This window comes from Danio aesculapii, chromosome 10, assembly GCF_903798145.1.
Source record: "Danio aesculapii chromosome 10, fDanAes4.1, whole genome shotgun sequence".
NCBI lineage: Eukaryota > Metazoa > Chordata > Actinopteri > Cypriniformes > Danionidae > Danio > Danio aesculapii.
The window spans coordinates 11,862,869-11,884,470 of record NC_079444.1 but is presented as its reverse complement, the minus strand read 5'-3'; the positions used below and the strand labels follow the sequence as shown (position 1 = coordinate 11,884,470).

At 34.5% G+C, this 21,602-nt stretch overlaps 1 protein-coding gene across 1 annotated transcript; it reads left to right on the top strand.

Annotated features, from left to right (window-relative positions):
- The first annotated feature begins 6,924 nt into the window (after positions 1 to 6,924).
- On the top strand, positions 6,925 to 21,416 carry ak3 (adenylate kinase 3). The gene is made up of 5 exons (XM_056467251.1): positions 6,925 to 7,276; positions 8,843 to 8,962; positions 9,850 to 10,022; positions 16,440 to 16,558; positions 20,207 to 21,416. Exons 1-5 carry the CDS (start codon positions 7,129 to 7,131, stop codon positions 20,322 to 20,324), a joined length of 678 nt encoding a protein of 225 aa, XP_056323226.1. The 5' UTR covers positions 6,925 to 7,128; the 3' UTR covers positions 20,325 to 21,416.
- Positions 21,417 to 21,602: the final 186 nt, after the last annotated feature.

Genomic DNA, 21,602 nt, shown 5'->3' with positions numbered 1-21,602 from the left:
AGAGAGAGAGAGAGAGAGAGAAAGAGGGCTCAGTTAGTGGTATAGCCAGAGAGGCAATTGCAGATTAGGAGGAAAAGTGGAGACTAAACAGTTGCGTTTTTAGTCGTTTCTTGAAGACAGCAAGTGACTCGGCTGTTCTGATGTAGTTAGGGAGTTCATTCCACCAACTGGGCAGATTGAATGTGAGAGTTCGGGAAAGTGATTTCTTCCCTCTTTGGGATGGAACAACGAGGCGACGTTCATTCACAGAACGCAAGTTTCTGGAGGGCACATATATCTGCAGGAGTGAGAGCAGATACGAAGGAGCACAGCTAGAGGTCACTTTGTAAGCAAACATCAGAGCTTTGAATTTGATGCGGGCAGCAACTGGAAGCCAGTGCAAACGGGTGAGTAGCGGAGTGACATGTGCTCTTTTGGGTTCATCAAAGACCACTCGTGCTGCTGCGTTCTGAAGCAGCTGAAGAGGTTTGATAGAACTAGCTGGTAGCCCGGCTAGCAGCGAGTTGCAATAGTCCAGTTTGGAGAGGACAAGAGCTTGAACAATGAGTTGAGCTGTATGTTCAGATAGGAAGGGTCGGACCTTTCTGATGTTGTAGAGTGCGAATCTGCAAGATCGGGCAGTTCTAGAAATGTGGTCAGAGAAGTTCAGTTGGTCATCAATCGTAACTCCAAGGCTTTTTACCATTTTGGATGCAGTGATGGTTGCTCCATCCATCTGGATTGAAAAGTTATGGTGAAGGGTCGAGTTGGCAGAGACTTCAAGCATTTCCGTTTTCATGAGGTTAAGCTGGAGATGATGATCTTGCATCCAGAGTGAAATGTCTGTTAGGCAGGCTGAAATGCGAGCTGGAACCGAGGGATCATCAGGGTGGAAAGAGAGGTATAGCTGGGTGTCATCAGCATAGCAGTGGTAGGAAAAACCATGTTTCTGGATGACTGTTCCTAAAGATGCCGTGTAGATAGAGAAGAGAAGTGGTCCAAGCACAGAGCCCTGAGGTACCCCAGTGTATAGATGCTGTAGGTTGGACACCTCTCCCCTCCACGACACCCTGAATGACCTGTCCGAGAGGTAGGAACTGAACCATTGAATAACAGTGCCTGTGACGCCCAGTGACTCAAGCGTAGATAGCAGGATCTGGTGGTTTACAGTGTCAAAAGCAGCTGATAAATCCAGCAAGATGAGGACAGATGATTTAGAGTCTGCTTTAGCCAGTCTGAGGTCCTCCACGACCGAGAGCAGGGCAGTCTCAGTTGAGTGGCCTTTCTTAAAGCCAGATTGGCCAGACTGGCCAGATGTGTCTGTTTCGGTATTTTTAATGCAAACTGTTGCTGCTAATGTTTAGCCGTTAGCTGTAAGGTGCACAAATTCATGGCTACAGGACTCTGAGACAGTTGTAACAAAACTCTTTGTTATTTAAAACAATGAAACAATGTTTGACCACCAATCCAAGCAAGTTTAATTGTATTCATGTGTTTTAATTTTAATCTTGGAAAAAAATAGACCTCAATGCCAAAAGACATTTACATTTGACAGTTTGACTTGTCCTCTTTAGGCCCATGAAGCCTGCACACACAAATAGTGTTCAATTGTTGAAGCTGATGCACATTTTTACATTATATTTAACTTTGCATCACACACACCAGTTTAACTTAAAGCCTTTTATATGTGTTGAATAATAAGCTTTCAAACCCATTTTTAGTCTTATTCTTATTTGATAATGTTACATCTGACCCGGTGGAAATCTTAACACTTGGGCTTCAGTGTTACTTTTGTAGGCTTTTGAACTCTGAATTTTATGACAATAGAAAACATTATATTGTAATCAGTGTCACTGAACTTACCATATACTTTACGGTTCCTTGACCGATAAAGGGATAATATTAATCTGATCCTGCAGATGGAAATCAATGTTACATCTGACCCGGTGGAAATAATATTACATCTGACACGTCTGAAAACAATCATGTTATATCTGAGCCCAGTGGAACTCATAATGTTACGTCTGAGCCCAGTGTGTGTTACATCTAACCCCGACTATGGGTAAACTGTAACATTTCACTTCTCCTGTTTGAATCTAAATGATGCACGTTCTGTTTGTGCTGCTAAGATAACATCTATGTCATTTAATAGCAAACATTGTATGTACAACACCTGTCTCCCTGTCTTATTTAAGTCAGATCTGTTTATAAACCTTATAAATTAAACTATTTTTGATAGATCAGGCCCGTAGCCACCCTATTGAAAGGGGTGGTTCTTTTTTCTCAAAAAGTAGAGCTTTTTGCAGGTATTCTCCTCAACCTTTATTAAATTAAAGCTTCAAATACTGAATTTTAGCGACAATTTACACACTAATCTTCGCTGCATTAGCTTGTCGGATGGTGATAATAAAGTAGTATGAAAAAATACTTATTTTTTTCCATTCTATTAGCTGAGCGATGATTCTACGTTGAACCTCACCAAGCTACAAAAAGCTGTTTGGCTGGCTGGCTTAACTTCTGCTAAAAATCTTTTAGCCCAGCATTGGCTGCCTCCACATAATTTGGACACGTACAAGTGGTTGGAACAACTTCAGGACATAATAATGTTGGAGTTATCCACAGCTCGACTTGGTACAAATGAGTAGGTTAAAGATCTGGACTTCAGCTGCTGACAAAATCTCCATGTTTATTGCACAAAGCAATGATCAGGATCCAGAATGATTGCCTTGCTTGTATAATTGCTACTTGATACGATTCTTTTTTTGTTTTTTGTTTTTCTGTTAACTTCTATCCATTGGATACCCCAGTTTCAAGAGACCTCAGGGAAGGGGGGTGTTGGTAGTTGAATTGATATATTTCATTATATTGTTTTTTTCAGAATGTATGTTTTGTTAACAATTAATAATAATAATATATATATATATATATATATATATATATATATATATATATATATATATATATATATATATATATATATATATATATATATATATATATATATATATATATATATATATAATCTGGTAAAACTTATAAAAAAAACACCAACAACAACAACAACAACAAAAAAACATTAAAACTGTAGCCTGTTGGTAAATAACAAACTGGCCAGCTCATTTTCTCAGTCAGAATTTGAAAATTTTAATAAATAAAAATTTTATTTGTCTTAAAGCCTTCTGTTGGTTATTTTCACAATTTATGATGACATACTGTCGAAATTGGGACAAATTTACTTATATAGTGGCCAAATTCTGGACTTTGTCAGTGGGGAGGTGCATGGGTCTTTCGAACCACCCGAACCCCCTTTGGCTAACATCTGTCTTCTGTTTCTCCACTTTTATGTGAAATATAAATTATGGAGAATTAGGCTGTTGCATTATCGATTAATTATATTAGGTAAATCTTTCATGTCCATAAACCTTATAATACACACAATACAATAGGCATGGACATCTGCGTTCTGTTTATTTTCTTTATGAAAATTTCTTATCCAATAAGCATCAGCGGTATGAATCACGACCCATCATCCTGATGTTTATATTTTCCGCGTTGAGCGCTCACTTTATATTAAAGTCGAGCCCGCCATCTTGTGGATGAACTGTGGAGATGCAGCATGATTATTATATTATATTATATTATATTATATTATATTATATTATATTATATTATATTATATTATATTATATTATATTATATTATATTATATTATATTATATTATATTATATTAGGCCCACGAAAACAAACCTTTATCTTGGATGTGATTAATCGGTTAATTTTTGCCCAGCACTAAATATTATATTATATTATATTATATTATATTATATTATATTATATTATATTATATTATATTATATTATATTATATTATATTAGAGGCTGCAATTAAGTCTACTGTCTATTTATATACTAAGTCATAAATCTAGGAGGGCGCCATTTCCACAACAATTCAATCTAAAAGGAAGTAAGTTATTATTACAAAAAATCAAAACTCTAAATCCGCCTACAGAAAACGTGAAATCACACTTCAAATAGGTTATTTCTTGTTCTATCCATTCACTCATTACACAAAACCTTCACATCATTGTCCTCTAACAGCACAGAACATTAGCATCTGTATAATCCTGTCATTGTGGCCTAGTGCTGAAGGATCTCTATTGTTCTCTAGATCTCAACAGAGAAAACAAATCTCCTTTCTTATCTACCTTATCTCACCAAAACCCCCTGCTGTCCATCATTAGTCAGCTGCTAAATGCTGATTCGGTCCAGAGTTGGGGGATGAACGACTCCCTGTGATTCATCTGAACCAATTGACACACGAAAAACAACATCAAATCGCTCAGATAATACAGTGACTGATGATTGAATCAAGCTCAGATAATGTTTCAGCTCCAGAAGCCCATTAGAGAAGAAGCTAGTCTGACTTACTTACATTACATAATAGCATTGCATAATAACTCAGTCAGTAGCATTTGTTTTGTGTCAGGCACATTAGGTTCACTTTAGAGTTAATTACTGAGTAAGAAAGAGTTTTACAGGTCCATCAAAACATTAAGCACATATTCATTTGGGTTGATTAGTAGTTTGGATATACTTTTTATTTTATAATCTTTGTGTATGTATTGTGTTAACTTCAGGGATAGGATTTGGTTTAGGATTATTGTATGTAATCAATTTATTGTATTGTTTGTATATAACATGTATTAAGGGAAATAAACTTCTAACACATTTACTTATGCTGTAGCATATATCATGTTTTTGATTTTTTATAGCCTATATAAATCTGAGGATAGCTTATATTATTTTGTTAGTATTTTATTGGTATTTTTAAAATATTGCAGTTAGAGTTTATGTTAACATTGTTTTTTGAATTGTACATTTTATTTATAATTATTTTTACATATTTTTTTGTATTGTGTTTTAATATCTATTTTAGTTTTAGATCTGTGTTTATTTTTATTTACCTGAACAAACAATTGTATGGAGGTAAAACAATAAATAAATAAATATGCAAATAAATAAATAAATGAATAAATAAATACACAAATTCCTGCACAAATGGAACAATAAATGAATAAATACGCAAATAAGTAAATAAATGTATATGTAAATCTACAAATTCCTGTATAAATAAAACAATAAATAAATAAATAAATATGCAAATAAATAAATAAATGAATAAATAAATACACAAATTCCTGCACAAATGGAACAATAAATGAATAAATACGCAAATAAATAAATAAATGTATATGTAAATCTACAAATTCCTGCATAAATAAAACAATAAATAATATGCAAATAAATAGTAAATTAATAAATAAATAAACAAATTTCTGCATAAAAAAACAATAAATAAATAAATACGCAAATAAATAAATATACAAATAAATAAATACACAAATTCCTGCATAAATAAAACAATATATATGCAAATTAATAGTAAATGTATATATAAATTTACAAACTCCTGCATAAACAAAACAATAAATGAATAAATACGCAAATAAATGAATAAATAAATACACAAACTCCTGCATAAACAAAACAATAAATGAATAAATACGCAAATAAATGAATAAATAAATACACAAATTCCTGCAAAAATAAAACAATAAATAAATAAATATGCAAATTAATGAATTAATGCGTTCATTTAATTATTAATCTGCCCGCACTATTTAAATATTTATTCATGCAGGGATTTGTTTTTTTTTAATCTATTTTATATATTATTTATTTATTTCCATATTTATTTATTCTTTTATTTATGCAGAAATTTGTGGATCAAAAAAAATATTATTTATTTTATTATTTATTGTTTTTGCAGGTTTCGTCCTCCATACAACACAATTTTTATTTTAATTAATTTATTTGAATATTTTCAGTTTTGTTGTTTTGTTGTATCAAATATGTTGAAAGGATGAAAGCCTTTTTTATATGTTAGTTTTTGCATTTATTTACATTTCAAATTTTCATAGTTTAACATTAATAAATAAATAAATATTAAGAATTGAAGTTATAGTTTAGTTAACAATATTCATTCACTCATTTTCCTTCGGCTAAGTCCCTTTATTCATCATGGGTCGCCACAGCGGAATGAACCGCCAACTTATCCAGCACATGTTTTTTATTTTTTTATTGGTTTCAAAAACAGTTCATTGATTGCAGAAACTTGCAGAAAAACAGAGATGTTGTTACAACAACCATAATACAGTTTAAAGAAGAGACAAAGACGAAAAAAATAAAACTAAGAAAAAGAGACCAGAAGAGAAATTATATACAGTTAGCCATTTTTGACTATTAAAAAAGTTTTTTTATGCCCATTAAAGACAAAATATATGACTTATAGTCAATTAAAAAAAATAGCCAGAACTGTTTCCCCCAAAAAAATTTACACTTGTGAATAAAAAACGTACCCATTATAATAAAAATATTGACAATGTACTGAATGCGGGATTTAGAGTTGTAATAAAAATTAACCATTTGTCTTTTCTGAGAGATAGATACATAGTTCTGTCCAAAATAGTTCACACAAGTACACTCACAAAAAAGATGAACAATGGTTTCTTCCAAGTCACAAAATGTACATTTGTTTTTAATATCTAGCATATGTTTCCTAAGTTAACTATTACAAGGATAGCATCTGTGTTATCTAGCTAGCATATGTTTTATGCAGCGGATGCCCTTCCAGCTGCAACCCAGTAGCCTTCAGTAGGCTGCCTACAGTGAAAGTTTAATTGCCAAATATGCTGAACATAACTAATATGAACAATATTAATATTAGTTATTACTGTTAATATTATCTTAGTTAAGACTAAGACGTAGTGACACCAATCACTTTGTAGTGTGCACTATTGCAAGTGTCCTCACACGCCCACTTAAGCACTTCCTGTAATGTCAGCGCGTCTCAGGCGCGTTCACGCGAGATGCGCGTGCATCAGAAAAGGACGGGCTTAATCTGGGAATAAAACTGGAGTTGCGTATTTGTCGATTTGACCGCACGGAGGACCGTGCATCCCTAAAACCTGTCTCCATAACAGAGATTCCACAGGACTGCACATATAGGAGGGATGTTGTGACTAGGAAATACTGAATTGCACATTCTCAAATAGTTACTAAAGGCTGCATTTTCAGTTAAATTGAAGTATGGGTCTGCAGAGCGTGTTCCGCGCGGTGATCATGGGGGCCCCGGGCTCCGGGAAGGGGACCGTGTCAAGCCGGATAGCGCAGAGTTTCGGCCTGAAGCATCTCTCAAGTGGAGACATGCTGAGGGCCAATATCGAGGCTAAGACAGGTAAGACAAGTCCAGCACTTTCTAGTGTACTTACATTAACGACTATCCGAGCAGTAACCTTTATTCGCTGCAAAAGTAACTTTCTCTAACTTCCTTAACGCAGGTTAAGGTGATTAAAATGGCTGCAAAACGTAAGAAACCTAATATGTTCTGCGGGATATATAATAACACGTTTCTCATCACTTGAAGCGAGTCCAAACTTTGACTGCGTCTCAACACGTCGTCAGCTTTCTGTGTGGACACACTATATAGACAGCAGTTTGGGAGCGATGTTTCGAGTGAGCACGTCCAAAAATAGCAGTTTAGGTGGATGTAAGCAGGTCGCTGGCTTTGTAGACGCAGTTTTTTCGCACATTTTTTTGTTTGAAAATGCACGAAAGAGTTAACAAAGAAACGGATATTTATTTCCACGCCCGCCTTGTGTGACACCGAGCATTTCTTCTGCTGATGTAAACACGGTCTGGAAAAAGCATTAGCTGCAGTCTTGTGTGATGGTTAACTCAGGCTTTTTGTTTGTGTCATTTCTCTTTCCGAAATGTCAAATATACGTGCTTTAATGGGGGTTGCAGCTTTTAAGGGTGATGTGTTTCTTTAAGGAATGCGTCCTGCATACTAAACTAGACAGAAACCTGATGAGTTGCTACAAATGAACTGACTCCAAATCACACTGAAACCCAAGTCTGCGTTTCATAGTAAATTGTTGGGAATGCTCCAACATTCAATATTTGCAGGATTATACCGTATACATTAGTGCAGAATTACAGAATTCCCCTGAACTCTGTTTATTTTTGGACTAGCTGAGATGGAAAACAGTTTGTTTGCGAACTCCTCCAAATGTCTGCCAGATGCTGTGTGTATCTCTGGAGTTCAGATGCTGTGTGACAGACAGACAGCTGTGTGATTCATCAGCATCAGTTCACTTTTACCTTCCACCGCAGTGAGAGTAATATGACACAAATGGCCGACTAGTTAATTTGAACTTGTGACCTTATATTATTTGAGATCCATTATCTTAGGTAGAACACTTTTTAAAATAAAATGATTTTACTTCAATGGTGCAAAACTCAGTAAAAGTTTTGGCTCTTGGTATGTGGAAAAACAGTGGTTAACAGGCGATACAGGAATTTTAAATCAGCATTTAAGGTTGTGGCAGATTCTTACAGGCTAATTATTTTGTGTTTTAAAAAAAATGCATTTTTGGTCAACCCATCGCAATATACACAGCTTTTGTGGTCAGTATGGTAGGATATATTAATGTTTATTAAAATAAGTTTCTCACCCTCAAAAATATAGTAAAAAAAGAAATGTTTTTCCAAACGTAAATGATCTGTTTTCTATTTTAAAATATTATTTGTGTTAGTCTTGGTAAAGTACTATTTTTACTGCATCTTTCAGTATCAAATAATCTAGATATCAGAGATATCACTGTAATATAATTCTAAAATGTGTATATATTTCACGATAAGATCTATAATAGTCAGTAAATACATAAAAGGAATGATCAAATCTTTACCTTTTAAAATAAAATGTTACTAATGACCGATCGTCTGTTCTGCACTTGGGCAGATTTGGGTCTCCTGATGAAGTCATGCATTGATCAGGGTCAGCTGGTTCCGGATGATGTCATCTCTCGCCTCATCCTGTCCAGTCTGAGGGGTCTGGAGAAGACCAGCTGGCTACTAGACGGTACGACTCTCTCACCCCAACAAGCATGCTCTTCTTAAGGCCAGACACTGCAGGCCAAAACACTGCTTTTATATACACCTGTCCGATATGAGATTTTGAGCTTGTAGAATTTTCATACATTCATTAATTTATTAGTTTATTTGGCAGGGACAGTTTACATTAATTAACATAGCTAACAAGTGGACCAGAATTAGCCAAAAGGCTGTTTCATACATGATTTGTCTGAATATTTACTACACATTTTAGTCTACAAAAACTGTTGTTGTTGTTATTGTTGTTATTATTATTATTAATAATAATAATAGATTTTTTTATTAATTGAATTAATTTTAGGTCTGCTTACAGTATTTTCTGAATTATGGAGTGATAAATAAGATTCTTAAAATCTTCTTGGCAAACACTTGAATTTGATAAGAAAACAAAAAAAAATCAGTATTTAGAATATTTTTGTGCTACAAATGTATGCAAATTAGGACATATTTAATTAAACAATGTCACAATTGCATAAAGAAAATGAATTTAAAAAGAGGAAGCAGTTTGTGTAGCCTTCCTTTTACTTTCGCTGTAACCTCTACAATAAATAAATACATATTCACAACACCTAAATCATTCAAATGTAAACAGCTACTTAAAATAACAATGTTTTTAAATGAATGTAATCAATAAACTAGGGACAGTAAGGTAATAACTATTAATTAATCATTTTTACTCATTCCCCAGCAGGGTCTTTCCTTAAAGGAACAGTGCACCCATAAATAAACATTACAATATCTGAAAAGTCTGTAAAAATTTACCATTTTGGGGTGTACTATTCCTGTAGCAGTATTACTGAGGAACTGTGTGGTTTATTGAGGATCATCCCTCACTGTGAACCTCTGTCCCGGCAGGGTTTCCTCGTACCGTGGCTCAGGCCGAGGCTCTGGACTGTGTGTATGATGTGGACTCTGTAATCAACCTGGACGTGCCTTTTCAAACAATCAGAGAGCGGCTGACGTCTCGCTGGGTGCATCTTCCTAGCGGCAGGGTCTATAATATAGACTTCAACCCACCCAAGAAACCAGTGAGTGCATGTTTGTGATGTGCTTTGGCTATGACTTTCTCATTCACACATGACTATAGTTGCATTTTTTTTTTCTGTGACAAAATTAACTTGTGTAAATGTCACTACTTCAAAACATTGGTCTAATATGACAAAATAAGTATAAAATACGGTAATTTACCGTTAAATGTAGATTTTTTTTTTTTTACATTCCTATCATATTTTTAAGGCTGACCACAGTTGCTGTTTTTTACTGTACATTTTACAAATTATTATTTATAGTTTTAGCTGATTTTTTATTTAATTGATTTAATTTCTGACTTGCTACATATACATTCACTATTCTGAGAAAAAAGGCTGAAGTGCAAGATAAAAACTATAATTTGAGTTCATATCACACACTTCTAGCTTTATATTTGTCGTAAAATTCTGATGTACATCTTGTAGTTCTGGGTTTGCATTTTGCTATTTTTATTTTTATTCCTTATAATTCAGAGTTTGTTTCTTGCATTTAAAAAAACCCTCGCAATTCTGAGTTCACATTTTGCACGTTTGATCTGATTTCTCCAAATGATTTTTATTTTAATTTATATTCTTTCTTGAAATTCAAAGTTAATGGGTTGCATGTTAATGCGTTAAGGCTGAATTATACTTCTGCGTCGAGTGATTGGCGTGACCCTACTTTGCGCATAGCCGTGCATTTATAGTTCTGTGTGCTGTTTGTGTAGCTTCATACATAACACTTCCGAAACGCTAGCTGGCAGTAGGTTTTGATGTTCCTCTGTGTCGAGTTTCTCCATGGGTATTTAGTTTTTTCTGAACGCTACAAGTTGCTAAATCTTGCTCATTCAGATGCGGGAACTGGCGAACATGCAACAACTTTAATCATCACGTAAACACAAAACAAAAGTTTCCATCTGGAGCTCCTTCACGGGACTCGCCAGTCGCTACTTGTGAACACTTGCTCCATCGGGCTTATGGCTCTCAGCACCGCCCACGCTCTTCATTTGTACCAAGCCGACCAATCACAGAGCTTGCACTACGTGTTGTTGTGACGTAAAGTTTTTTGAGAGGTGTGCATCAGTGTTGGTGTTTACTCCTTGCCATTTGGAATACAATAAAGGTGTAAATGAGAATTGCTAGAAATATTGAGAATTGCATCTTTATGTAGATTATATCTTACAATTCTACTATTGTCAGAAATTATACAAATCTCAGTAGTTTCAGAGTTGGACAGTCTAATTAAATGAAAAATTCTGTGATACAAAGTTATCATTTTGAGGAAAGTAATCAGAAATGATATGGTGTTTAGCAATTGCAAGAAGAAAAATCTGAATAGTGGAAAAGTTGCAATTACACCGTTTTTGTTTTATTTAAAGAAAAAAGAAATCAGTCTTTCCATAGGAAATGTGATATTTCTGCTTCACAGAGGGCTGAGTTTTGTAGAAAGACACTGTTGATAATTAGTTTAATTAGTCCTTGGCATGGTTAAATTGGATTTTCTTTTGTTTTTATTTGAAAGAGTGAAAAGTTGTTCACTGTATAAAAATATAACATTTGGAAATATTTTTATTTATGTTATCGGTTATCCATTTCGATATCGGCAAAATCGGTGCATCCCTAGTACAAGCCAAAATATATCAATAGTAAAGAAATAAGTACTTCTACAAAAAAAAAATTACTAATATATAAACATGTGTAACACAAAAATCTGAAATCTGTAACTAGTAATTACAGAATAGCTACTAGTTCAACTGAAATAAATTGTATTAGTACGGGTCTCCACGCAAAAACTGGCATGAGTGTCTGAAGCAGAGGCTGTAAATGCTCCTCCCTCCTCTGGGAAGGGGCGGGTAGCAGCTAATTTGAATTTAAAGGAACACACACACACAAAACAGCACGTTTTAGCTTTCATAGTTTAGAGTACACTGTAATAAATAATCTTTAAGGTATTTTTAGCTGAAACATTCTGAAGACGGCTGGAATTTATAATACATCTTGTAAAAAGGAGGTAATAGTTCCACTTTAAGCAACATTTATGCAAATGTTCGATCCTAGAGATTCATTTTCCCTCTGGCAACTTCTTATGGAGTTTATTTAAAGAAAAAAGAAATCAGTCTTTCCATAGAAAATGTGATATTTCTGCTTCACAGAGGGCTGAGTTTTGTAGAAAGACACTGTTGATAATTAGTTTAATTAGTCCTTGGCATGGTTAAATTGGATTTTCTTTATTTCTTTATTTTCCAATTATGATGGAAAAACAAGTGAATTTACCCAGAATGCCTAAAACAAGTGATACCAAGTATATATTATAATTAAGTATATATGTATTATAAAAGAAAATACTCATGTGTGAAACTAAAGTCATGTTTATTTTAGCATTTTAATTGCAATTAAATGTATACATCATACGTTTTTATTTACAGAACACAGCTTTTAAAATGGAAATGAATGTAACAAGTGTTTATATACCATAAAATCTTGTCAGGCATATTTAGAGAAAGAGTCATTTAATGAAATATGCTAAAATACACCACTTAAGATCACAGTGAAGCCCCAAAATATTTATTTTCATTTTTAATAGTTCACCACTATCCTTCAAAACGGTTTATTACCACAGAATTATTCTTAATAGTTTTGTTCAAAGGATGCTATGTATTATAACAATAGTAATATAAAAATAAAGCAATAATAATATGAATAGTAAATAGTCCAAATGTATCATGGGATATAAATGTGTGTGTTAAACCTGTAAGGAGTTTAGCGTGTGGTAAAAGTAGGTCATGGGGTTTCACAACCTGACAGATAAGACAGATTCTGTTTGCTAAGGAATTTGTTAAAGGAACTTTGCTCTCATGTGTGCAATGAAACTGGAGCATGTTGAGGAGTTCCTGTGCATTAATTAAACACTGCCAGAGGGAAGATGAATCTCTAGGATCGATCATTTGCATAAATGTTGCTTAAAGTGGAACTATTACCTCCTTTTTACAAGATGTAATATAAATTCCAGCCGTCTTCAGAATGTTTCAGCTAAAAGTACCTTAAAGATTATTTATTACAGTGTACTCTAAACTATGAAAGCTAAAACGCGATGTTTTGTGTGTGTGTGTTCCTTTAAATTCAAATTAGCTGCTACCCGCCCCTTCCCAGAGGAGGGAGGAGCATTTACAGCCTCTGCTTCAGACACTCATGCCAGTTTTTGCGTGGAGACCAGTACTAATACAATTTATTTCAGTTGAACTAGTAGCTATTCTGTAATTACTAGTTACAGATTTCAGATTTTTGTGTTGCACATGCTTATATATTAGTAGTTTTTTTTTTTTTTTGGTAGAAGTACTTATTTCTTTACTATTCATATATTTTGGCTTGTACTAGGGATGCACCGATTTTGCCGATATTGAAATCGATAACCGATAACATAAATAAAAATATTTCAAAATGTTATATTTTTATACAGTGAACAACTTTTCACTCTTTCAAACATATCTACAATGATAAGGAATATGGTTAACTACTGAGTTATTAACGTACAGCAATACTACAGAAAGAAGGGACGCACTTTGAAGGAATAAACAATGTGAGGAAAGCTGCGTTATAGTGCACTGGACAAGTCTGAACCAAAGTTCAACCCGCGCATTCATGAGGCAGGCAGAACTGTACAATTACATAGTCTATCGGCTTAAAGATATCTGCCTAATTTTGATATCGGACTGATAATGATAACATTAAAACTAGCATATATTGGCTGATATCGATATGGCCGCTGATATATCGTGCATCCCTAGCTTGTACTTATTACATATTTACCATTATATATTAGTACTTTTATTAGTGTATATATTAGTACTTTTTTGTTAATTTAGTCTCTAGTATTTAAGTACATTCGTACGTTTAACAATGAGACGTTAAACTGAGGGCCTGACTCTCTGTGGTTGTTAAAAAAATCCCTGGATATCCTTTGAAAAGAGTAGGGGTTTAACCCTGGCATCCTGGCCAAATTTGCCCACTGGCCTCTGTCTATCACGGCCTCCTAACCAGTGGCAGTTAGGTTAAATGGCACCCTGGGGAAAACCACCCCAAACATCCCCTCACCATGCCCCAAGAAATAAAGACACTATGTGGTGTACTTTATATATTTTAAATATAAATTTTAAATATATACATTTAAAATGATTATTATGAATACATTTAAATATATTTATTTATTTTCAATAAATATAACAATTTATTTGTTATTATTATTATTATTACTATTATTATTATTAATATTATCAATATTATACAACTATTATTCTAAACAAATAACAGAAATCAGTTTTAAATTTAACTGAAAAACAATGTAAAGACACAACTAGAGTAATATTCTAAGACTTTTGCATGAATATTAATTATGACAGTTCTAAAAAATACACATAATATAGGTTTTATAGAATTATCTGTTATCTTAGACCCAACTCATGGCCGAGAATTAATGTTATGAAGTCTTAAGGTGCGCCCCAAATCGCATACTTATGCACTATTCTATGCCATTTTGTAGTATAAATATTTATATACAAGTAGTGCATTCACACTGAAAACTCAATTCACCTATAGCACATGTCTTTGGACTGTGGGGGATACCGGAGCACTCGGAAAAAACCAACGCAAACAAGGGGAGAACATGCAAACTCCACACAGAAATGTCAACTGACCCAGCCAAGGTTCAAACCAGCGACCTTTTTGCTGTGAGGCGACAGTGCTACTTACTGCACCACAGCACCGCTCTCCATTATTTATTGTATTTAATAATTTACTAGCATGAACTGAGAACAAACAGGTTTTGAATTGTACAACATTTAAAGTTGCATCTACCATTCAGTTAAACTCCATATATTACATTTAGTTAAATTTTACATTTACTAATGCATTATTAAAATCTAAAGTTGTATTTGGTAGCATTAGTTAATGTACTGCATTAAAAACTAACAATGAACGACTTTATTTTCACTAACAAACACTAAAAAACATGAATAAATACTGTAATAAATGTGTTGTCAATGCATTGACACGAACAAATTTAGACTTATTGTTATGTTTTACGTTCATTTTCATATACTAGTATATTATCCATGAAGTTCTAGTCCTTATTCATTATCTACTAGTGCTTATTCGTTAGGTACAAATTACTTATGATTACTTATTTAGGACACTGGAATGTTTTAAAGCTGCGATTCATCAGCGGATCGCTCGCATGTCAGCTTATAGACAAACTAGCGGATCGACGTGACTTTGAAACGCTCCAGTGTTCCTGTATCTGTGGTTACACTCAGTAAACAGTGGTGAGTTTGGTGAACTGATGACCTTCACACCAATCTTCACACCAATCCACAGTCTTTTCTGTTTAGCACGTGAACACAATGGCAAATATGCGCTGTTTAAGAACACACCCGACTGCTTAAATGTTTGCAGGAAGTGGACATTTTTAAAACTTCAGTATCGATTGGTACCAAATTCCGGTATCGTGCAACCCAAGTCTGAACTGAGACTCATTTGCAAACCAACAACATCAGTGACTCGGTAGCCTATTAATAATGAGGCTTAATATCTAATAATTAGATTAAAAGCCTTTCATTAGGAGTGCAGTGGCTGCTATTTAATCATGATATGAGCCTTTAAACAAACTGATTTGCTGTATGGTAGATGTTATAAAACTGTTATTTGTCTTTTGAGCTGCAAACCTTTACATTTCTGTCATATTTGCAGTCATTTTATGCACCTCTCGAGACCTCTCAAGCAGTTCAGAGTGTGTTCAACTAATACAGAAGCAGCCAGGTGTGAAAGAGTGTTTGCAGTGTTTGCGCAAATACAGTTCAAGCTTATGTCAACACCAAGCTGTGTGTCTGAAGGTCACCTGCATTTAGCTTTGAAATTCACCGCTAATATTCAATATGTATAAACTCTTGAAGACATCCGCTGCGTAAAACATATGCTGGAGAAGTTGGCGGTTCATTCCGCTGTGGTAATCCCAGATTAATAAAGGGTCTAAGGCGAAAAGAAAATGAATGAATGAATAAACGCTTGAACCATTGCTGAGGAGTTTATATATGACAAGTTTTAGCTCTTAAAGTGATAGTTGACCCAAGATAAAAAAAAAAAAATCATTATTTACACACCCTCCATTTGTTCTAAACCACTTTGAATTATTACTTCTGTTGAACACGAAAGAAGATATTTTGAAGAATGTTGGATACTGGTAGTCATTGATATCCATAGTGTTTATTTTTCCTGCCATGGAAGGAAATGGTTACCGGTTTCTGACATTCTTCAAAATATCTTCTTTTGTGTCTCAAAGAGGTTTGGAACCACTGGAGGGTGAGTAAATGGTGAGTAAATGTTCATTTTTGAGTGTTGTGATGAATGTGTGTACGGATGATAATGAGTGTCGTGTTTTGTGCTCAGGGTCTTGATGATGTAACAGGAGAGCCGCTGGTTCAAAGAGACGATGACAGTCCTGAAACGGTGTCCAGGAGACTGAAGGACTACGAGAGACAAACACAGCCGGTTCTGGAGTATTACAGGTATTTATAGTCTATGATTCTAGACTGTTTCTTTTTTTTCACAGAGTGAACAAGAAATAAGATATTTAGCTGAGCATTCATGCTGCTCCTTTCATATAGTAAAAGTGTATAAGTGACATAAACGTATTCCAAACGTAATGTATACAATATTTTAAGTCTTTTTAAGCCATTTGTTAGTGTTAACATTACTGGTGTTTTACGCACTTTATTATTTTTAGTAGTAGTCATAGACTGCATCCACCATTGTGCTGGGACAGGGTAGCATCCATCGACTTTAGAATCTCATCTGCAGTAGCAGGTTATTCGAGTTATTCTCTCATACTGTTTTTCGAATACTATAAATTTGTACATACTAATTGGCTGGCATATTGTTCTTAACATACTATATACAGTGGGGGAAAAAGTATTGAACACGTCATGTTGTTTCCTGGCAATAATTTTTCTAAAGGAGCTGTTCACATGGAATTTAACCTGATTTAGGTAAAAACCCAAACAATACAAACATAAAAATAAGACAAAACAAAAAAATCTGAACAATTAGTTATATGTAATAATGAAATGACACAATGAGAAAGTACTAAACTACTGAAATGTTGAATACTTTTATATAAAGGCTTTTTTAGTCACATGAATTCCTCAGGTGAGACTTCAACAGTGTAAAAATCTTGATGATTCTGTGGTTCTCGTCTATCAAATCTGACCTTTATTTTGTATTTTATATTGGATTCAAGTCAGGTGATTGGCTGGGTCATTCTGCAGCTTTATTTTTTTTTCCTCTGAAAGCATTTGAGTTTCCTTGGCTGTGTTTTGGATCATTGTCTTGCTGAAATGTCCACCCTGGTTTCATCATCATCCTGATAATGTAGATGTTGGACTGAAGCAGATAATATTCATTTACAACGATAAAGGGCAGAGGGTTGCTGAGGAACTACTGATAGATTTCAGCTGCTTTCTCTGCCTTTCTACACCTACCTTTCTTCATGTGTTCAATACTTGTTCCCTGCGTCATTTCATTTAATACGTTTAGCTTTATTTGTAAACTAATTATATGGATTTTTTTGGTTGTCATCAAGTCAACAGCATATTTAAAAATATGTTTTCTGAAAAAATGGTGACGTGTTGAATACTTATTTCCCCCACTGTAGTATGGAAGTATGTGATTTTGGACAAAGCCATATATATAGTCTTATTCGGTTAAGCTTGGTTCAATTTGACTTTAAAGGGCACCTATGGTGAAAAATCTACTTTTCAAGCTGTTTGGACAGTGTAGTGTATAATGTATAAACTGTCATATTGGGGTGAAATAAACACACCCAGTCCTTTTTTTTCAAATTTAACAACATAAAAACGTTGGACCAATTGGAGCTGTTTTCAGATCGACCGCAACTTTACGTAGGAGAGCGGTCCCCCCGCCCACCAATATTGATTGACAGCTGCACGCATTAACGTGTCCCGGTAGTCACGTGTATAATCATATCAACAAGACAGGACCGAGCGCAAAGCAGCCGGGAATAAAAGGTGTGTTCAGTTCGCTAGGTTCATCAATCATCATCAAATGTGATCAAGAGTAAGTTTCACAAGTTTAAAATGTTTTAAAACAGAGCATGTGTGTAATGAATTACAGCAATTCACTTCAGATTCACTACATCAGCACAGTCGCGTGTCAGAACATTCATAAAAGAAGACGCTTCAATCCCGGTTTGTGGACGTTAAATCGGGTTTATTTTGGACATTAATATAACAGATATCCATACAGCAGTGGAGATTACAAGTATCATGTCACATGCGTGCAAAACGAGTGCAAAGCTTAACGCTCTCTCGCTCTCGCTCTCTCTCTCTCTCTCTCTCTGTATGTGTGTGCGTATGTCTGCGCTACGTTTGTGTGTGTGTGTATGTGTGTGCGCTATGTGTTTGTGTCCTTGCTGTGTGTGTGCGTGAACTTTGTAATGACATTGTGTGTGACTCATTGTTGCAACTCCACAAAAAATGCATCAAATACTGATTGTTAAAGTTCTTACTGTAGTATTTCTCACACACGTTACGTGAGATCTGCTTCCTGAGGCAGCCGAGGGCGGCGATTGCTGACAGGCACGTGGGAACGGTGGGCGGGGAGGACTAGCCTGAAAGGGCCAGTACAAAAAAACAGCAAAACCTTTTTTCCAGCTATAATAGAGACACTTCAAACAGCTATAATAAATAATCTGATGCGTGTTTTGAGCTGAAACTTTACAGACACATTCTGGGGACACAAAGGTCTTATATTAAATATGAAAAAAGGGGTAGCCTATGTGCCCTTTAAAGTCAGTGTGAACTAGAGGTTGCTGCTGCAGATTTTTTTCCAGTGTTATGATGCATTTTCAACATAAACGGAATATTAAGTAGGGGGAGGGGCTTTATTATTGGGCTTCTCCACTCATCTTTCACTAACAGAAAACTGATGGTTGGAGGGGTGCGGCTAATTATATTTCACCATAGCCATCCAACTGATGTCATTAGAGAAGGAATACTGTTCCACAGCAGAAGCACATGCTCGGTTTTTGATTGAAGATTACCAAAACAGTTTTTATCAGATGGACTTGCAAAGGTTAATTGTTCACCTAAAGACTAACAATATGTGCCAGCAAAATATACAGTTGAAGTCAGAATTATTAGCCCTGCTTTGATTTATTTATTTTTTTCTTTTTTAAATATTTCCCAAAGTCAGTGCCAATAGCCTAGTGGTACTGTGCGCTGACATATAGCACAGATGTGATCACGGCGACCAGAGTTCGATTCCCGTCTCGAGGTCCTTTGCCGATCCTTCCCCTCTCTCTGCTCCCAATGCTTTCCTGTCAGAAATCTCTACTGTCCTATCATAATAAAGGTGAAAAAAAAACCCTAAAAATAATTATTAAAAAAAAAAAAAATTTCCCAAATGATGTTTAACAGAGCAGAAATGTTCACAGTATGACTGATAATATTTTTTTCTTCTAGAGAAAGTCTTATTTGTTTTATTTCAGCTAGAATAAAAGCAGTTTAAAATTTTTTATGAACCATTTTAAGGTTAAAATTATTAGCCCCTTTAGGCAAATTTTTTTTTTCGACTGTCCACAGAACAAACCATCATTATACAATAACTTGCCTATTTACCCTAACCTGCCTAGTTAACCTAATTAACCTAGTTAAGCCTTTAAATGTCACTTTAAGCTGTGTAGAAATGTCTTGAAAAATATCTAGTAAAATATTATTTACTGTCATCATGACTAAGATAAAATAAATCAGCTATTAGAAATGAGTTATTCAAAGTATTGTGTTTAGAAATGTGTTGAAAAAATCTCTCTAAATAAACAGGGGACGAATTATTCAGGGGGGCTAATAATTCTGACTTCAACTGTACATATATATTGTAAATGTTGATTATGTGTGGACTTTAAGTATTAACTTTTCATCAACTCACAAAATCCTTGTAGTTACCCCATAAACCCACTATTTGGAAAAAAACTGCATTACATAAATTCAGAAGCCATTGCTTTTCCACTGTTGGTTCAAAAGAATGTTCATTTTTAGACATTTTGGGATGATAAAGATAAGAATTGTGCTTTACTAAGAATATAATTTAACATGCGTTTGAACCACGACATTCTACAATGCTCTCTCCTATTTGAACAGGAGTAAAGGAGTGTTGGAGACGTTTTCAGGAACCGAAACCAACAAAATATGGCCTCACGTTCACACCTTCCTGAGCAGGAAGATCCCAGGACACCAGCAGGCCATGGGGAAAGCCTGATTGACGGAAAACTTCTCAGACTTTTTTTACACGGTCAGATATGAGCACAATGCACCTCTGTGGCCTCTACTGTATCTGGAGTTACAACACTTACATGATCAAACCTTTGCTCTGGTTTCATGCCTTTGTGGGACAGTTAGTGCCAAACTGAAGGTTTATGGTCAAACTCGTTTCTAGTCCTATTCATCCCTGTCATTCTAGACAAACAGAGTAGTTTTTAGTGTTTTAGTAATATAAAAATTAATAACTGACCACAAAATTAATCATTTTTAAGTGCCCAAACCATGAAGTGGCAGATCCGAAACATTCCTGTTGAGTATCTACACTGTGAAAATGAGTTGCTGCATTTATTTTTTTAACTTCAATCAAATTAATTTAGAAAAGTGCATTAAAGTTTGGCTTAAAGCATCAAGTTAAATCTCCTATAACTTTAAAATTTAGTTAAAATAGCTCATTATGGTTGCTTACAAGATTTAGCATGATGTTTTAAGACATTTTAACCTAAAAAAGTGAGGCAGCAACCTATTTTATTACATTATGTAAAGACGTTTTAATGCTACCCAAATCTGTGCAAACTACAGAAAGATATTGAACATTTCTCAGATGAATGTAGACACAAATATAATGACATTGTGATTAAAAAAAAAAAAGTATCGTCCATTTTTTTTACCGCTATGGCCTTTATTAGCAAAAACCATTGTGATTAAGATTGCATTAGCCGATGTTTCTATCGTAATCATTCGAATGCACAGTATTAGAGATATTTTTGATATACACAAATGATGTATTTTTAATTAAGAGACTTTTGTATAATACAATACAAAAATTAACTAAGGGAATGAGATTTTTAGAAAATGTGTACTTATTTGTACTGATAATCCACTGTTGTGTGAGTCCTTGGCCACAAAATGAAGTGCAAAGCGATGTTTAGTCTTTTAATTGTATGGTACAATTTGCATATCACTGTTTAAATTGTAGTGACTGAAAACCCTGCTTTTGAATAATGGATAAATTATTAAAGGCATCTTAAGCAGGTGGGAGAGTTGTGTATATTTCCTTTAAAACAACTGCAATAAACACAATGATGCTTGATTCTTTATGTTTTGTCATTAAATCCTATGAGCAGCTGCTGATTTTGGAGAATAATCAGGGCTGTGCAATATTTATTATCTGCAATTATATGTAATTGTTTAATCGAGTTTGTCTCTAAAGTATTACAAAGACAGCAGACGAACACTATTAGGCTACGTTAACACTGTGAGGCTTAAGCCTGGTTTA